This window comes from Nyctereutes procyonoides, unplaced genomic scaffold, assembly GCF_905146905.1.
Source record: "Nyctereutes procyonoides isolate TBG_1078 unplaced genomic scaffold, NYPRO_anot_genome, whole genome shotgun sequence".
NCBI classification, from domain to species: domain Eukaryota; kingdom Metazoa; phylum Chordata; class Mammalia; order Carnivora; family Canidae; genus Nyctereutes; species Nyctereutes procyonoides.
The window spans coordinates 6,741,022-6,755,697 of NW_026575037.1; the positions used below are offsets into that span (position 1 = coordinate 6,741,022).

The window sequence follows — 14,676 nt, forward strand, 5'->3', positions numbered from 1 at the left end:
ACTTCCTAAGTTACCCAAGTCATATTCAAATTTTCCCAATTATTCCTCAAATGTATTTTACATTGTATTGTCCAAACTGATATCCAATCTAGGACCACTCAAGAAAAATACAAATGTATACAAAATCTAAATTCAGAGATATATTCTTATTTTTATTCTATTTTATTCCTTACTAGAAAGAGAAGGATACCTTGATCATTTTTTGTGCACTGAATATACTTCTGGTTTCTGTAGCTGATTCACCCTTTTGTCTTAGTACAAAACTATTTTATACTTTATTTTCTATCCTTATTTCTCTATTAGTATCTCTCCATCCTTTTTCTGAGCTAATGACCTTGCTTCTAAAAAGTAGAAGCAAAAGGAAGAGAACTCAAGGTCTCACTGATACATCTAACCACCCACCTGCATCTGTGCTCATAAATTTTATCTTCCCATCTTTTACTGTGGACCAACTGTCTCTTCTCTTCTGAGGCTAATCTTTCCATGTGTGTACTATTAAAGTACCTCCCATAGCTTCCTTCCTGCTGGAACCACCATCTTTCAGTAATTTGTCGAAATGACCAACACAAAGGGAAAGAGGAGAGGTACCTGCTATATGTTCTCTAGGCCTTTAGAAAACATAAGAGTTGTTCCTTTGGCCACATACATATGACTCTACAAGAAAGATGATATTGTGTACATCAAGGGAATGGGCACTGTTCAAAAAAGAATGCCCCACAAATGTTACCATGGCCAAACCGGAAAAGTCCACAATGTTACTTAGCATGCTGTTGGCATTGTTATAAACAAACAAGTTAAGGGCCAGATTCTTGCCATGCCAAGAGAATTAATGTACCCATTGAGCATATTAAACACTCAAAGAGCTGAGATAGCTTTCTGAAGCATGCGAAGGAAAATAATCAGAAAAAGAAAGAAGCCAAAGAGAAAGGTATTTGGGTCCAACTGAAGTGCCAGCCTGCCCCACCCAGAGAAGCAATGGTCTCTTCGTGAGAAACAATGGAAAGGAGCCTGAACTGCTGGAACCCATTCCCTATGAATTCATGGCCTGATAAATGTAAAGAAAATAAAAGACCTCAAGATTGTAAAAAATAAATAGATAAATAAATAAAAATAAAGTACCTCATACCTACTCAAGATATTTTCAGCACAAAATCCCTTTTTTTCCTGTATCATTAATTTTTTCCTCTACCCCTGATTAGTCCCATTAGTATACAAATATAAGTACTCCCATCTCAAAAACAACCACCAAAAAACAAAAAGACTCCTAAGTCTCTTAGGACCACATGTGTATCCCCTTCTAGCTATGGCCCCATTTCCTACCTCCTACCTATTAGTCTTCAAAAAGTTGTCATACTTAGTGTGTTCACTCCTGGTCCTCCCTATGTTACTTAAACCCACTCTAATCAGGCTTTCACTTCCCTTACCCCACCAAGGTGCACTTGTCAAAGTCACCAGTGACTTTCATGTTGCTAAAATCCAAAGGTTACTTCTCAATCCTCATTTAATTTGACTTACCCACAGCATTTGTCACAACTGATCACTTGCTCTTGCTTGAAATACTGCCTCCATTTAAAGCCACAACACATTTTGTGCTCTCAATCTCCTTTCCCTGATTCATTTTTATCTATTGCACTATCACTACTTAATATGTTTTACTTTTTTATTTGTTGATAATCTTTTCTGAATAAACTTTATAAGGGCAAAGTTTTGTTGTGAACAGTACCTCGCTAAGTAGGCACTAAACAGATATTTGTTAATGAATTAAAAAAAAATAAGTTAGAACTTCTTTTGTGCTAATGTCTATTATGAGGACATCTAAAACCAGAGAGAGAGGGAAGGAAAAGGAGAAAGTCTGAAGTAGGATGGTGTTGGATTTTTTTTTCGTGATTAGAAATTTTTAGTAATACTTTTAAAAATAACATCATTTTATTGAAAATTATGAAAATAGAAACAAGGAAATAAAGAGCACCCTTTAATTCTTTCTCTCAGAGTTAAACAGTATTAATATTTTGATATATTTTTCTTTTTTTTACTTCTGTGTATTTTTTATACAAATGAGATCAAACTGAATATATAATTTTATCATTAAGATTATCTCGTTACAACATGAAAAATTTTCCCATGTACCAAAGTATTAATAACAACAAGATCTTTAATTAGCTGCAGAGTGTTTTCATCATAGAGCTAGATCATATATTTTATTTGGCCAATCCCTTACTATTGGACATTGAGGTTATTTCTGAATTTTTTTCTTTTACTATTAAAGCCAGGGGTCACTAATTCTCTTTTCAAAATCAGTGTCTGGGGTGCCTGGGTGGCTCAGTCAGTTAGGCTTCCAACTCTTGATGTCAGTTAAGGTCTTGATCTTGGGGTCGTGAGTTCAGGTCCCGCACTGGGCTCCACGCTAAGCATGGAGCCTACCTGAAAAGAAAGATCAGTATCTAATTTCAGGCAATAATTTGCACAAATTGTAAGGGTATATAACTTGTTGAATTTTCATATGTGTATTCACCTATGTGACACCTAGGAGGATTAATTTTTCTTAGTTACTCTAAACAAGTGAAAGTCTCCAAAAAGAAGGCTTTCAAGAACTGATGCTTGTGGTTTCTAGCTTTCACCAAAATTAGAAGAATTCTACATCATGGGTCTGTTATTCTTAGCAAAGTTAGTATTCCTTAGGAGAATGGGTTTCAAAGGGCTTGTGAAATGCTACCCCTTTATAGGTCTGTGGTTGTATTATCTCTAAAGCACTTTTAATTCTAATTTAATTCTAAGCTTCAGTGTAAGTTGGAAGGAAAATGTATGTTCTGGTAAACATGAAGAAAAGATAGTTAAGAAAAAGGTATTTACTTGATTATTCTTAGTCTTTTGGTTGGTTGGTAGAGAATTTCTTTAAATCTTATATTAATTATATATAATTTAAAGGAATAGTGGCTCATAATTACTGGGCTTTGTGTGTTTAATAAAGGACCCCAATTCCATTTTGTATTCAGATTTTTTTTATTAGATATACTGCTGTTATTCTATTGGAATATCATGTGAAAATTATAGTGAATAACTAATATTAAGAAAAAAGCTCAAGGAGCAATATATTGAATTTTTTACTTTCAGACTTTTATTTTTTTTCTTTCAGACTTTTATTATAAGATTTATAAATGAAATGTGACTGTTTTTTCTTCTATTTTACTGGATATTAATGTTATTAATATATCTAGCAATTATGCTGTAATTACTTTATGATGAATTTTAAAGGAACAAATTGCCTATTTTATTTATTTATTTATTTAATTTTAAAGAGTTTATTTATTTGAGAGAGAGAGATAGCGACAGAAATAGAGAGAGAGCACAAGTGAGGAGGAGAAGGGAGAGGTAGGCTCCTCGCTGAGCAGGGAGCCTGATGTGGGGCTCGATCCCAGGACCCTGGAATCATGACCTCAGTCAAAGGCAGTTGCTCAGCCAACTGAGCCACCAAAGACCCCATAAATTGCCTATTTTAGAACAAAGTTGTTTTTTTAAATGTTCAATATCAAAATAATTATCCAATAAATGTGAATTCTCAAAAACAAAGTCTGTATATACTTTTTAATTTTTCTTTTAGGATTGTAGAAGAATACCATGATTTATACACATTGCAAAGAGAAAGGATGGAATGTGATATTAAACAGTTAATGGCAGAAAGAGATCTTTGGAGCTCAGCCACATATGAATTGGCCCTAAAGGTTGGTTTATCTGGAATCATAATAAATTGTAGTCTTCTTTTTTGGCTAAGTTTTGTTTTACAATTTTCAATAATCTAGACAAAAATTTTAAAAACGAGGATGTATATTTAGTTTATGAATAATGTAGATATTATGGGCCTTCAAAAAGAAGTCACTTTTTTTTCCTTTTGTTTCTTCTCTATTAAGTACCTGGCTATTGCCCCATTAAGGGCTCTTTTTCTTACCAGATCTATGAAATATGAGCAAGGATGCTTTTTCTATTACTTATAAACATGTTAAAACTTTCAATTATAATTAATACTAATAATAAACTAGGAAAAGCTGTATTTTTTCACAGAGTGTAACCATATTAAGATTATATATTACTTTGGATCTATTACATTGGCATCTAGGATGACAAATGAGTTAAAATATGGCAGCCTGTGGGCCATTAATGCAATTCTTTTTTTTTTTTAAGATTTTATTTGAGAGACACAGAGATAAAGGCAGAGATGTAGGCAGAGGGAGAAGCAGGCTCCCTGTGGGGAGCATGATGGGGGACTCGATACCAGGACTCTGGGACCACAACTTGAGCCAAAGGCAGACACCCAACCATTGAAATGCCCAGGTGTCCCCCATTAATGTAATTCTTTATGGAAGTAGCATAGTCCCACAATGTTCTATTTTTCTGAAACATTTGCTGGTTGGTTGCCTATTCTCACACCTGGGACTTGGTGTTTACTAAGTGTTAACAGCAAATTATGACCCTCAACAGATGCAAACTTCTATCTCATTTTCCTCTGGAATAGTCAGACTTCATCTAGGATATAATGTTTCATCCTGATACAGAATTTTAAAATGGCATGTCAAGAGGAAACAACCATGATAGCAAACTTATATATTTAGATCTAGGCATTTTCAGTAGGAGTAAAGAAGACAAGTGAATTTCTTCACTCTAGAAGTATTTAAACAATAGAAGACTGACTCCTTGTAGCAGTTTCTGTGGAAAATACCTTGAATTGCTGGGGGTTTTGTGTTAGCTCGTCCCTAAAAGTCCTTCCAACGGAAAATGAGTGACAGCTAGAAAAAAGGACTTTGTCTCTTTTGTTTGTGACTATATGCAGTGTCTAGAACATTCACTGAATGACTATATAATGACTATATATATATATTGATCGACATTCCAGGGGTTCTCAAAGTATTGTCCAAGGACCCCCTGGGAATATATAAGACCCTTTCATGAAGTAAAAACCAGTTTCATCATAATATTAAGATGTCATTTGCCATTTTCACTCTCATTTGCACATGAGTACATAAAAATACAATTTATGTTAATATGTAATGGATTTATTGTTATCTTTAAATGAATTAACATGTATATTTTAAATAATTTCAGTTTTAAGTTTCAATACCATGAATATCAAATATGTATAATGCATATAAATGAGAGCTCTTTGAAGATTTCACTAATTTTTGAGAATAAAATGTTTTGAAATGAGGTTGCTTGAGAACCTCTGCTATATACTTCAGTTTGATTCCGGTTTAGTAGTTTTATTTTTTTACTTTATTTTAAAAAAGATTTTATTTATTTATTCACGAGAGACACAGAGAGAGGGGCAGAGACATAGGCAGAGGGAGAAGCAGGCTTCCTGCAGGGTGCCTGATGTAGGACTCGATCCCGAGACCCTAGGATCACGACCAGGGCCAAAGGCAGACACTCAACCACTGAGCCACCCAGGCACACCCTAGTATAGTAGTTTTAGAAAACATGAACTTGCAATTCAAATTAGCTTATGATTTAAATAAGAAATTGTGATTGAATTAATGATTCAATGAAAAATTGATAAATGAAATTGGTTTGGGTTTAATAAATTACAGTGGCATATTAATGTCTTAGATTCCTCATTTTGGTACTTTTTTCATAGGTAATTGAAAAAAATAGAGTCATATTGGCTAAAAGACTTTACCTCAATGAAAAAGCTTGGAATAAATTTGCTAAGCATTTCATCATACTGCTGTCAACCAAGGTAAAGCTCAATTCACTTAAGTTATGGGAAAAGAGACTCCAGCCTTAGAGGGTTGAAGCTATAAGAAATCTTTGCTAGTTTATAGATGAATTTTGAATATAGTTTTGTATTTATGCTTTATTGTGAGCGGAATGCAAAATCTAAGGAAATATGATAAATGCCCTTCTTTATATTTGTCTTCAGTCTAATTAAAGCAATTTAAGCAATTTATCTAAGTTAAGAATACTGCAAATGTTATTTATATACTTATTCTATTTGTTAGTATTTAAACTAAAAAATATCAGTAGTTGTATTCATTGAAATAATGGTATTCTTTTTTTTAAATTTTCATTTATTTTATGATAGTCACACACAGAGAGAGAGAGAGAGAGAAAGAGGCAGAGACATAGGCAGAGGGAGAAGCAGGCTCCATGCACCGGGAGCCCAATGTGGGATTCGATCCGGGGTCTCCAAAATCGCGCCCTGGGCCAAAGGCAGGCGCCAAACCGCTGCGCCACCCAGGGATCCCGAAATAATGGTATTCTTGATACATTTTATGCAAAAATTCAATGAGCATAGTTTGTTGAAACGGAGAGAAGTGGCATTTAGTGTGTTTCTGGAGTCATACCATGTACACTAGTCATTTCATTTCATTTCTTTAACAATCCTGTGAGATATATATTAGGGTCTTTATTTTATGGATAAGAAAAATTAATCCCAAATAAATTAAATAACATCCCATAAGGTTACATAGCCAATAATTGGCTAGGATTCACATTTGATTTTGTTTGGCTTTGAAATTCCTGTCTTTCCAATGTACCATACTACCTCCCATGAAATTCCTGTGGGAAAATTTGGCTTATATTGCAAAGGAAAAAAAAAATCTTGTCTCTAGTATTTTATGTGCTATGGAAAATCCACCAATAAAGGAACCATGTGGTGGTACTGATGATATATTGAAAGAGGAATATCTTCTCAATTTTGATCCATTTTCTATGGAAGTCTCTAGTACTAGAATATTAATACACTAATATTATTAGTGTATACTAATAAGTATTTGTTACATGAATACGTGAATGAGTGGTTTGATTCCATGCACATTATCTAGGACACTGCAGACCTTGCACTACTGCACAAGTTGACACAGAAATGGAGAAGCTTAATGAATAAATTTAAAAAGGAAGTGGAACAAAATGAAGAGTCTACAAGGGAGAAATTGCAAACTGTTAAGGATGGCCTTAGCAAATGGCAGGAGTTACTCAGAAATGATAGGTAGGTCTACAAGAATTGTGTTTTTTTATTATACTGTGTCATGTCTGATAACTCAGTTCAATTCTTTCTCTCTTTTTCTCTGCTTCTTTTTTCTCTTGTGATGACTCTAACATTGATTTGGTGGAGTCACTAGCAGCCCTTCCAAGGCTGCCGTCCTGCCAGGGGCTTAAGTTGGTTTTGTGGTTTCTGGTGCTAACCATCTCTGTGGTCCATCCTGCTCCTCCTACACACCTGCTGCTGCCTCCATTCTGTTCACCTGTTTTTCTCTTCCTTTCTTTTCTCTCTTTTTAAAATCACATCAACTTATGTTGTTATTACTGGAATCCCTGAATATCTAGATCCATCTGCAGCTTCTGTAGCATAGTTTATGTGCAGAGAAATAGAATCAGTGGGTAGCCATTATCAGTAGATTGATTTTGATTGGATATCATACTTTATAACAATTAGAGAAATCTGTCAATGGAAAAGGCCACCTATAAAGTAGTTAAGTCAAGGTTGGATGATTAGGGACCTGTAGGTGGCTCAGTTGTTGAGTGTCTGCCTTTGGCTCAGGGTGTGATCCCGGGACCAGGATCAAGTCCCACATGGGGCTTCCTGTGAGGAGCCTGCTTCTCCCTCTGTGTCTCTGCCTCTCTCTGTGTCTCTCATGAATAAATAAATAAAATCTTAAAAAAAAAAGGTTGGATGATTAAATTGCAGCCAATAGTGGGAATCTGGACTTTGAATGCAGGCTTGACTCAGGGATTTCTAAGTTGTTTATTATTATTATTATTATTATTATTATTATTATTATTATTACTTTAAGATGCTTTGTCTATTGTTTGAGGAAACACGTTTGGGTACCATTTCCATTTCAAATTGAAGACAAAGATTTTGGTTTTTCAGATCCTCTATGGTTTCTGAGTTAGCAGAGTTGGAAGCTCTGGAAGCTGAAGCTGGTACATATCCAAGCTGTTGGCTGTTTCTACTGTTTGTTGACTCTTAGCTAGGAGGTGCACAGGTGGGACAGGGATTCTCTTTTCTCTTTCTTCAGAAACGTTTATCAAGAATTTTCTCCTTGTGAGACTTCAGAGATATTAAAAGGAAATTTTTTCTTACCAGAAGTTGGGGCTCCTGACCTAAATATTGAGTCTTATTCATTAGGCTTTCCTTCTATTTACAAATTGTTTTGTCTGCTGAGGAATTGTTTGTAAGATGATCTAAATTTGGATGGCAAAGGCCCAGAGACCACCCTTTTAATACTCACATGGCCTCTGACTGTAACTTGGTGGCTCAAGGCTGGTTGGAGCCTGAAATTACATTTATGTTTGCCTATGAGAAGGGCTGACCCGGGAAGACATGTTTGAAAATAATTCAGGAGAAACATAGGACTGTTCTATGGCATATAGATTTATGATTTTCTTTGTTTATATATGGTTCTGAGACTCTGCTCTTGCTCCTTTTCCTTCTAGTAGAAGAGACACTTTCTCTCCTAGTAAAGAAAATATATTTGAATCAGTCCTTCCAGACTTCAACCAGTGGCAAAAGGTAAGACTTTCTAATAAAACGTTTGGTAATCAAAATGGTTTGATGAGTAGCTGTTTGTCAACTTGCTACTCATCACCTACAACTGAGTCGCATCTCATCCTTTAAAGATGCCATATTGTATTTTATGAAAGACAAAGAAAACAGCGAGATTCCAGGGGCCTTTAAAATTAATTTAAATATTTTATTTTCAGTTCTATTTTAGGTTTTTGAGCCAAATAAAGTTAGGCTGCCAGGAAAAACTGGGAAAAGATACGTGGGTGTCAGTGAGGGTAGTTCTGATTCTCTCCTCTAATTGTCTGATATAAGTAATGTTTGTGCCTCTCCTGTACCTGGCTTTTGTCTTAAGGACAACTTGGACTTTTAAGATTAATAACATTTTTTAAAACAATTGTGGTACAAGATACACATAACATCAAATTTACCATCTTAGTCATTTTTCAGTGTACTTACAATATTATGCAACCACCACCACCACACCCATGTCCAGAATTTTTTTAATCTTCCTAAACTGAAACTCTGCCCATGAAACAAGGGCCCCCTTTAATTCCTCCTCCCCAGCCCCTGGCAACCACCATTCTACCTTTTGTCTCTCTAAATATGACTTCGCTAGACCCCATATGACAAATCACAGTGTTTGTCCCTTTGTGACTGGCTTAATTCCTTTAGCATAATGTCCTCAAGGCTCATCTGTTTGGTAGCCTGTGTCAGGATTTCCTTCCTTTCAAAGGCTGAATAATATTCCACTGTAGGTATGTACTACACTTTATTAATAACAGCTTTTATTTTATTATTTTTTAAAGATTTTATTTATTTGAGAGACAGGGAGCAAGAGAACACAACAGAGAAGGAGGGGCAGGGGAAAAGGGAGAAGCAGACTCCCGCTGAGCATGGAGCCTGATGTGGGGCTCCATCCCAGGACCCTGGGATCATGACCTGAGCTGAAGGCAGATGCTTCACCCACTGAGCCACCCGGTGTCCCTAATGATATCTTTTAAAAAGAGTTTGAGCTTTGAAAATAGCTTTCACTAATCAAATTACTATCACGTATTAGCAGTCTGACAAAGGAGAATATGTGAGATTGAAATACCTCCAAGGTAATATCAGACTCATGGCCTGATGAAATCTCCTCCAGATCCCTAGAAGCTGTTTTCTTGTTGTTTTGGAATGACTTGAGTAGAATATTCTCAGAACTGAAGATGTTTGTTGTCCTGTTTATATATAGCAGGTTTAGTGATTTTACTGTTTATCTGGCAATATTGACATTGCTTTAATAAGTTTGAAAAAATTATGCTGCTTTATTTATTTAAGTTTAATAATTCTCAGTCATTAAGCACTTCTGCACATTATCATACTTACTCTTCATGGCAGCCAAAGGATACAGGCTTTATAATCCCCATCTCACAGATGCGAAAGGGAAGCTTAGAAATGTTAAGTCACTTGCCTAAATTGCCTATAAATGGTGAGTGGCAGGATCAGGTCTCTCCACCTCCAAAATCCTTGCCCTTAATGGCTGTGCTGCATTGCTTCCCTGTACTGATTACTGTTTCTGAAGCATGGGAGATTTGTTTTCATTATCTGAATCATAAATATGTGAATTGCACTTTGTTATAGGACTTGGACTTGGGTCTAGACAAATAAAACACAACATATACATTCTAGCAACTTTCCCAGTAGAGCAGGGTCACATAAATAAATATGTTATATCCTCACCAAAACAGGTAGTAATTAAACATGCTCAGTTCTCTGGTCCTTATTTGCCTTCATTCACTTTTTACTCATATGGGATTTAATACAATTATTATCATCTGGTAAACTATGGATTATCTTACAGGGTATTATAATTAACTTAAATTCACTTTAATTTTGAAAATAAAGTGATGTCATATAAAAATGGTATAAACAAATAATAATAGGATATATAATTCTAAAATGATTGGCAGTCACTGGGAAGTAAGGATCTGGGTAGACTGATGAAATCATTAGTGAATAATCATCTAATTTCCTCACCCCCTTTCATTGTCTAGATGTTGAGTGAAGATAAAGACAAATTTACTGGGGATTTTCTAATGTCAAAATATGATTCTCTCAAGATTATTAAACATTTACAGGAAAATTGGATAGATATTGGATTTGGGATATTGGGTCGCCATAAAAGTATGGAGGGGGAGATGCCACCAGAGCAACAGCATATGAAAGAAATTGCGAAAACCATAGGAAGACTCTACAAAGAATTTGAAATAAGAATAAATGGGGATAATGGTAAGAAAAAACAATGAAATGTTGCTTTGACATCATAAAGCATTTTAATAGTGATTATTATTTGTAATACAATTAATATTTAAAATCTAATTACTAAAATACTACATTTAAAAATCAAGCAAAATAAAGCAGTGAGATATAATTCATATGCATTACAACTCCCCATTTAAAGTATATAATTCAATGATTTTTAGTACATTCACAGATGTGTGCCATCATCCCCACACTCATTTTTAGCAATCACCCTTTTAACCTCTCATCTCTGACTTCCTGTCTCTGTAGATTTCTCTAGTCTGGACTTTCATATGAATGGAATCATATAGTATATGATGTTTTATGATTGACTTTTTTCACTTAGTATAATGTTCACTTATATTTTAGCATTTGTCAGTACTCTGTTCATTTTTATGGCTGAAGTATAGTCCATTGTATGTGTGTATTGCATTTTGTTTATCATTTTGTACATTCATGAACATTTATGTTGCTTCCACTTTTTTTTCTTTTTAAGGATTTTTATTTGAGAGAGAGGGAGGTCACAAGTTTATTAGACATTTGTATTTCTTCTTTGGAGAAATGTCTATTCAGATCCTTTGTTTATGTTTTATTTATTTATTTTTGTCTATGTTTTAATTGGGTTATTTATCTTTCTGTTATTGAATTGTTAGAGTTCTTTATATACAAGTTAGAGTTCTTTTTAGATACAAGTTTTTTTTTCAGATATATGAATTGTAATTGTCTTCTCTGGTTCTCTGGGCTGTTTTTTCATTTTTTTGATAGTGTCCTTTGCAGTGCAAAAATTTTAAATTTTGACAAAGTCCAATTTATCTACTTTTTTCTTTTTTTATTTGTGCTTTCAGTGCCATGTCTTTGACTCCTTTGCCAAATTGAAAGTCATGAAGTTTACCCTTAGGTAGTCTTCTTTTTTTTTTTTTTTTTTTTTAAATATTTTTATTTATTTATTCATGAGAGACACATGGAGAGAGAGAGGCAGAGACACAGGCAGAGGGAGAAGCAGGCTCCATGCAGGGAGCCCGACGTGGGACTCGATCCCGGGACTCCAGAATCACGCCCTGGGCTGAAGGTGGCTCTAAACCGCTGAGCCACCCAGGCTGCCCCCTTAGGTAGTCTTCTAAGAGTTTTGTAGTTTTTGCTCTTATATGATGGTATTTGACCGTTTGGGGTTAATTTCTTGTATATAGTGTGAGGTAAAGGCTTTTTTTGCATGTGGATATCCAGTTATCCCACTATCATTTGTTAGAAAGACTGTATTTCCCACATTTAATGGTCTTGACACTCTTATCAAAATTAGTTGACCGTAGATGTATGGATTTATTTCTGGACTTTGAATTCTATTCCATTGATTTGGATGTCTGTGCTTGTGCCAGTACCACACTGTCTTGTTTACTGTTGCTTTATAGTAAGTTTTAAAATTGAGAAGTGTGAGAAGTCCCACTTTTTTATATTTTGATTGTTTTGGCTATTCTGGATCACTTGCAATTCCATATGAATTTTAGAAACAGCTTATTAATTTCTATAAGGAAATAAGCTTAGATTCTGATAAGGATTTTGTTGCATCTATGGACCCATTTAGGGAGATTTGGCATTTAACAATGTGAAATCTTCCAATCTGTGAACATAGGATATTTTTCCAATGATTTGGATCTTTAGATTCTTTCAACAATGTTTTCTAGTGTTCTGAGAATGTTTTGCACTTCTTTTGTTAAATATTTTCCCAAGTATTATATTCTTTTTGACACTATTATGAATGCAGTTGTTTTCTTAATTTCATTTTTGGATGGTCAGTGCGCATATATAGAAATATACTTGATTTTGTATTTGAGCTTATATCCTGCCACCGTGCTGAACTAATTTATTAGTTCTAATAATTTCTTAGTGGATTCCTTAGGATTTTCTGTTTATGAGATCATGTCATCTGTGAATAGCGAAACTTGATTTCTCTCTCTCTTATTTTTTACCCTTTACTTATTTGTTTTGTTTCTTAAATTCCATGTGAGTAAAATAATGTGGTATTTGTCTTCTCTGACTTATTTCACTTAGCATTATACTCTCTAGCTCCTTCCATGTCATTGCAAATGGCAAGGTTTCATTCTTTTTTATGGCTGAATAACATCACATTGTTTATAGACCACATCTATATAATCTTCTTTGGAAAAATGTCTATTCAGGTGTCTCTCTATTTTTAATGATTATTAGTTTTTTTGGTGTTGAGTTATATAAATTCTTTAAATATTTTAGATATTGACCTCTTATCAGATATATCATTTGCAAATATCTTCTCCTATCCGGTAGGTTGCCTTTTTGTTGAGTTGATGGTTCATAGCCTTTGCTATGCAAGGCATGTTATTTTGGTGTAGCTCCACCTGTGTTTTTTGGTTTTGTTTTTGCTTTTGTTGACTTTGCCTCTGGAGATATCTCTAGAACAATGTTGCTAAGGCTGATATCAGAGAGATTACTGCCTGTTTTCTTCTAGGAGATTTATGGTTTCAGGTCTTACATTTAGTCTTTAACCCATTTTGTGTTATTTTTGTGTATAGTGTAAGACAATGGCCCAATTTCATTCTTTTGCATGTAGCTGTCTGGTTTTTCCAGCACCTTTTATCAAAGAGACTGTCTTTCCCCCATTGTATATTCTTGTCTCCTTTGTCATAGATTAATTGATAATATATGCATGGATGTTCTTCTTGGCTTTCTCTTCTGCTCACAGTTAAAGTCCATGCCTGATGGGGATCCCTGGGTGGCGCAGCGGTTTGGCGCCTGCCTTTGGCCCAGGGCGCGATCCTGGAGACCCGGGATCGAATCCCACGTCGGGCTCCCGGTGCATGGAGCCTGCTTCTCCCTCTGCCTCTCTCTCTCTCTGTGTGTGTGTGACTATCATAAATAAATAAAAAAATTTTTTTATTTATTCATGATAGTCACAGAGAGAGAGAGAGAGAGGCGCAGAGACACAGGCAGAGGGAGAAGCAGGCTCCATGCACCGGGAGCCTGACATGGGATTCGATCCCAGGTCTCCAGGATCGCACCCTGGGCCAAAGGCAGGCGCCAAACCGCTGTGCCACCCAGGGATCCCATAAATAAAAAAATTAAAAAAAATAAAGTCCATGCCTGATAATTTGGTACTGATTCTCCTATAGGCCTTTTTTTATTGTCTGTATTTTGTCTTGACTCACAAGAATCAATTCTTTTCATATTCCTGATTATTTCTGATTGATGTTGGACATTGTGTGTGAAAAATTCTAGAGCTAATTTGAGACTCTAGATGGTGATATATTTCATGAGAATGATGACTTTACTCTTTGGGTCATATGTTACTTAAGAATCCTTCCCAGCTAGGGTGCCTGGCTGGCTCAGTCAGTAGAGCATGCAACTTGACCCCAGGGTTGTGAGTTCAAGCCCCACGTTGGGCATGGAGCCTACTTAAAATCAAAAGAAAGAAAAAAGAATCCTTTCCAGTGAAGTGTTTAGGCAACTAAACATTGTCCATTGAAAGGCACTGTTGTTCAACATAAAACTACTTTCATTGGGAAAACAGTCTTAATTATCTATAGCATCATTAATGTAGTTACAGATAAAATGCTAATACTTACCCATAAGAATATATAGTGGGCAGAGAAAGAATGAAGTAGTAAATGGTTTTAAATAAATGAGGAAGTAAAAATGATGAATGAGAGTGAAAATAACAGATCATTTTGAATACTCAGATCAAAATTTACTGATGAGGGTAGTAATATATTTTCATCAAGGATAAGAAAAAAGTTTGCTTTTTAACTATTTCTCTTTATAAATCTCTAAAATGAGAGCATTTCATGTCTTAGTTTGCAAATGTGATAAGACAAACGTATAGAGGGGCTACTTTGCCATGATTTCACAGTGAATTGGCCAGAGATTAGGATCCA

At 35.1% G+C, this 14,676-nt stretch overlaps 1 protein-coding gene across 1 annotated transcript in view; it reads left to right on the forward strand.

Moving 5' to 3' along the window:
* The window catches only part of AXDND1 (axonemal dynein light chain domain containing 1), an 87,074-nt gene that overhangs the window by 37,604 nt on the left and 34,794 nt on the right, over nucleotides 1-14,676 (forward strand). The window contains exons 11-15 of the mRNA XM_055319548.1: nucleotides 3,599-3,719; nucleotides 5,624-5,725; nucleotides 6,813-6,976; nucleotides 8,428-8,503; nucleotides 10,528-10,762. Coding sequence (XP_055175523.1) covers nucleotides 3,599-3,719; nucleotides 5,624-5,725; nucleotides 6,813-6,976; nucleotides 8,428-8,503; nucleotides 10,528-10,762 — 698 coding nt within the window. The remainder of the gene's footprint in view (nucleotides 1-3,598; nucleotides 3,720-5,623; nucleotides 5,726-6,812; nucleotides 6,977-8,427; nucleotides 8,504-10,527; nucleotides 10,763-14,676) is intronic.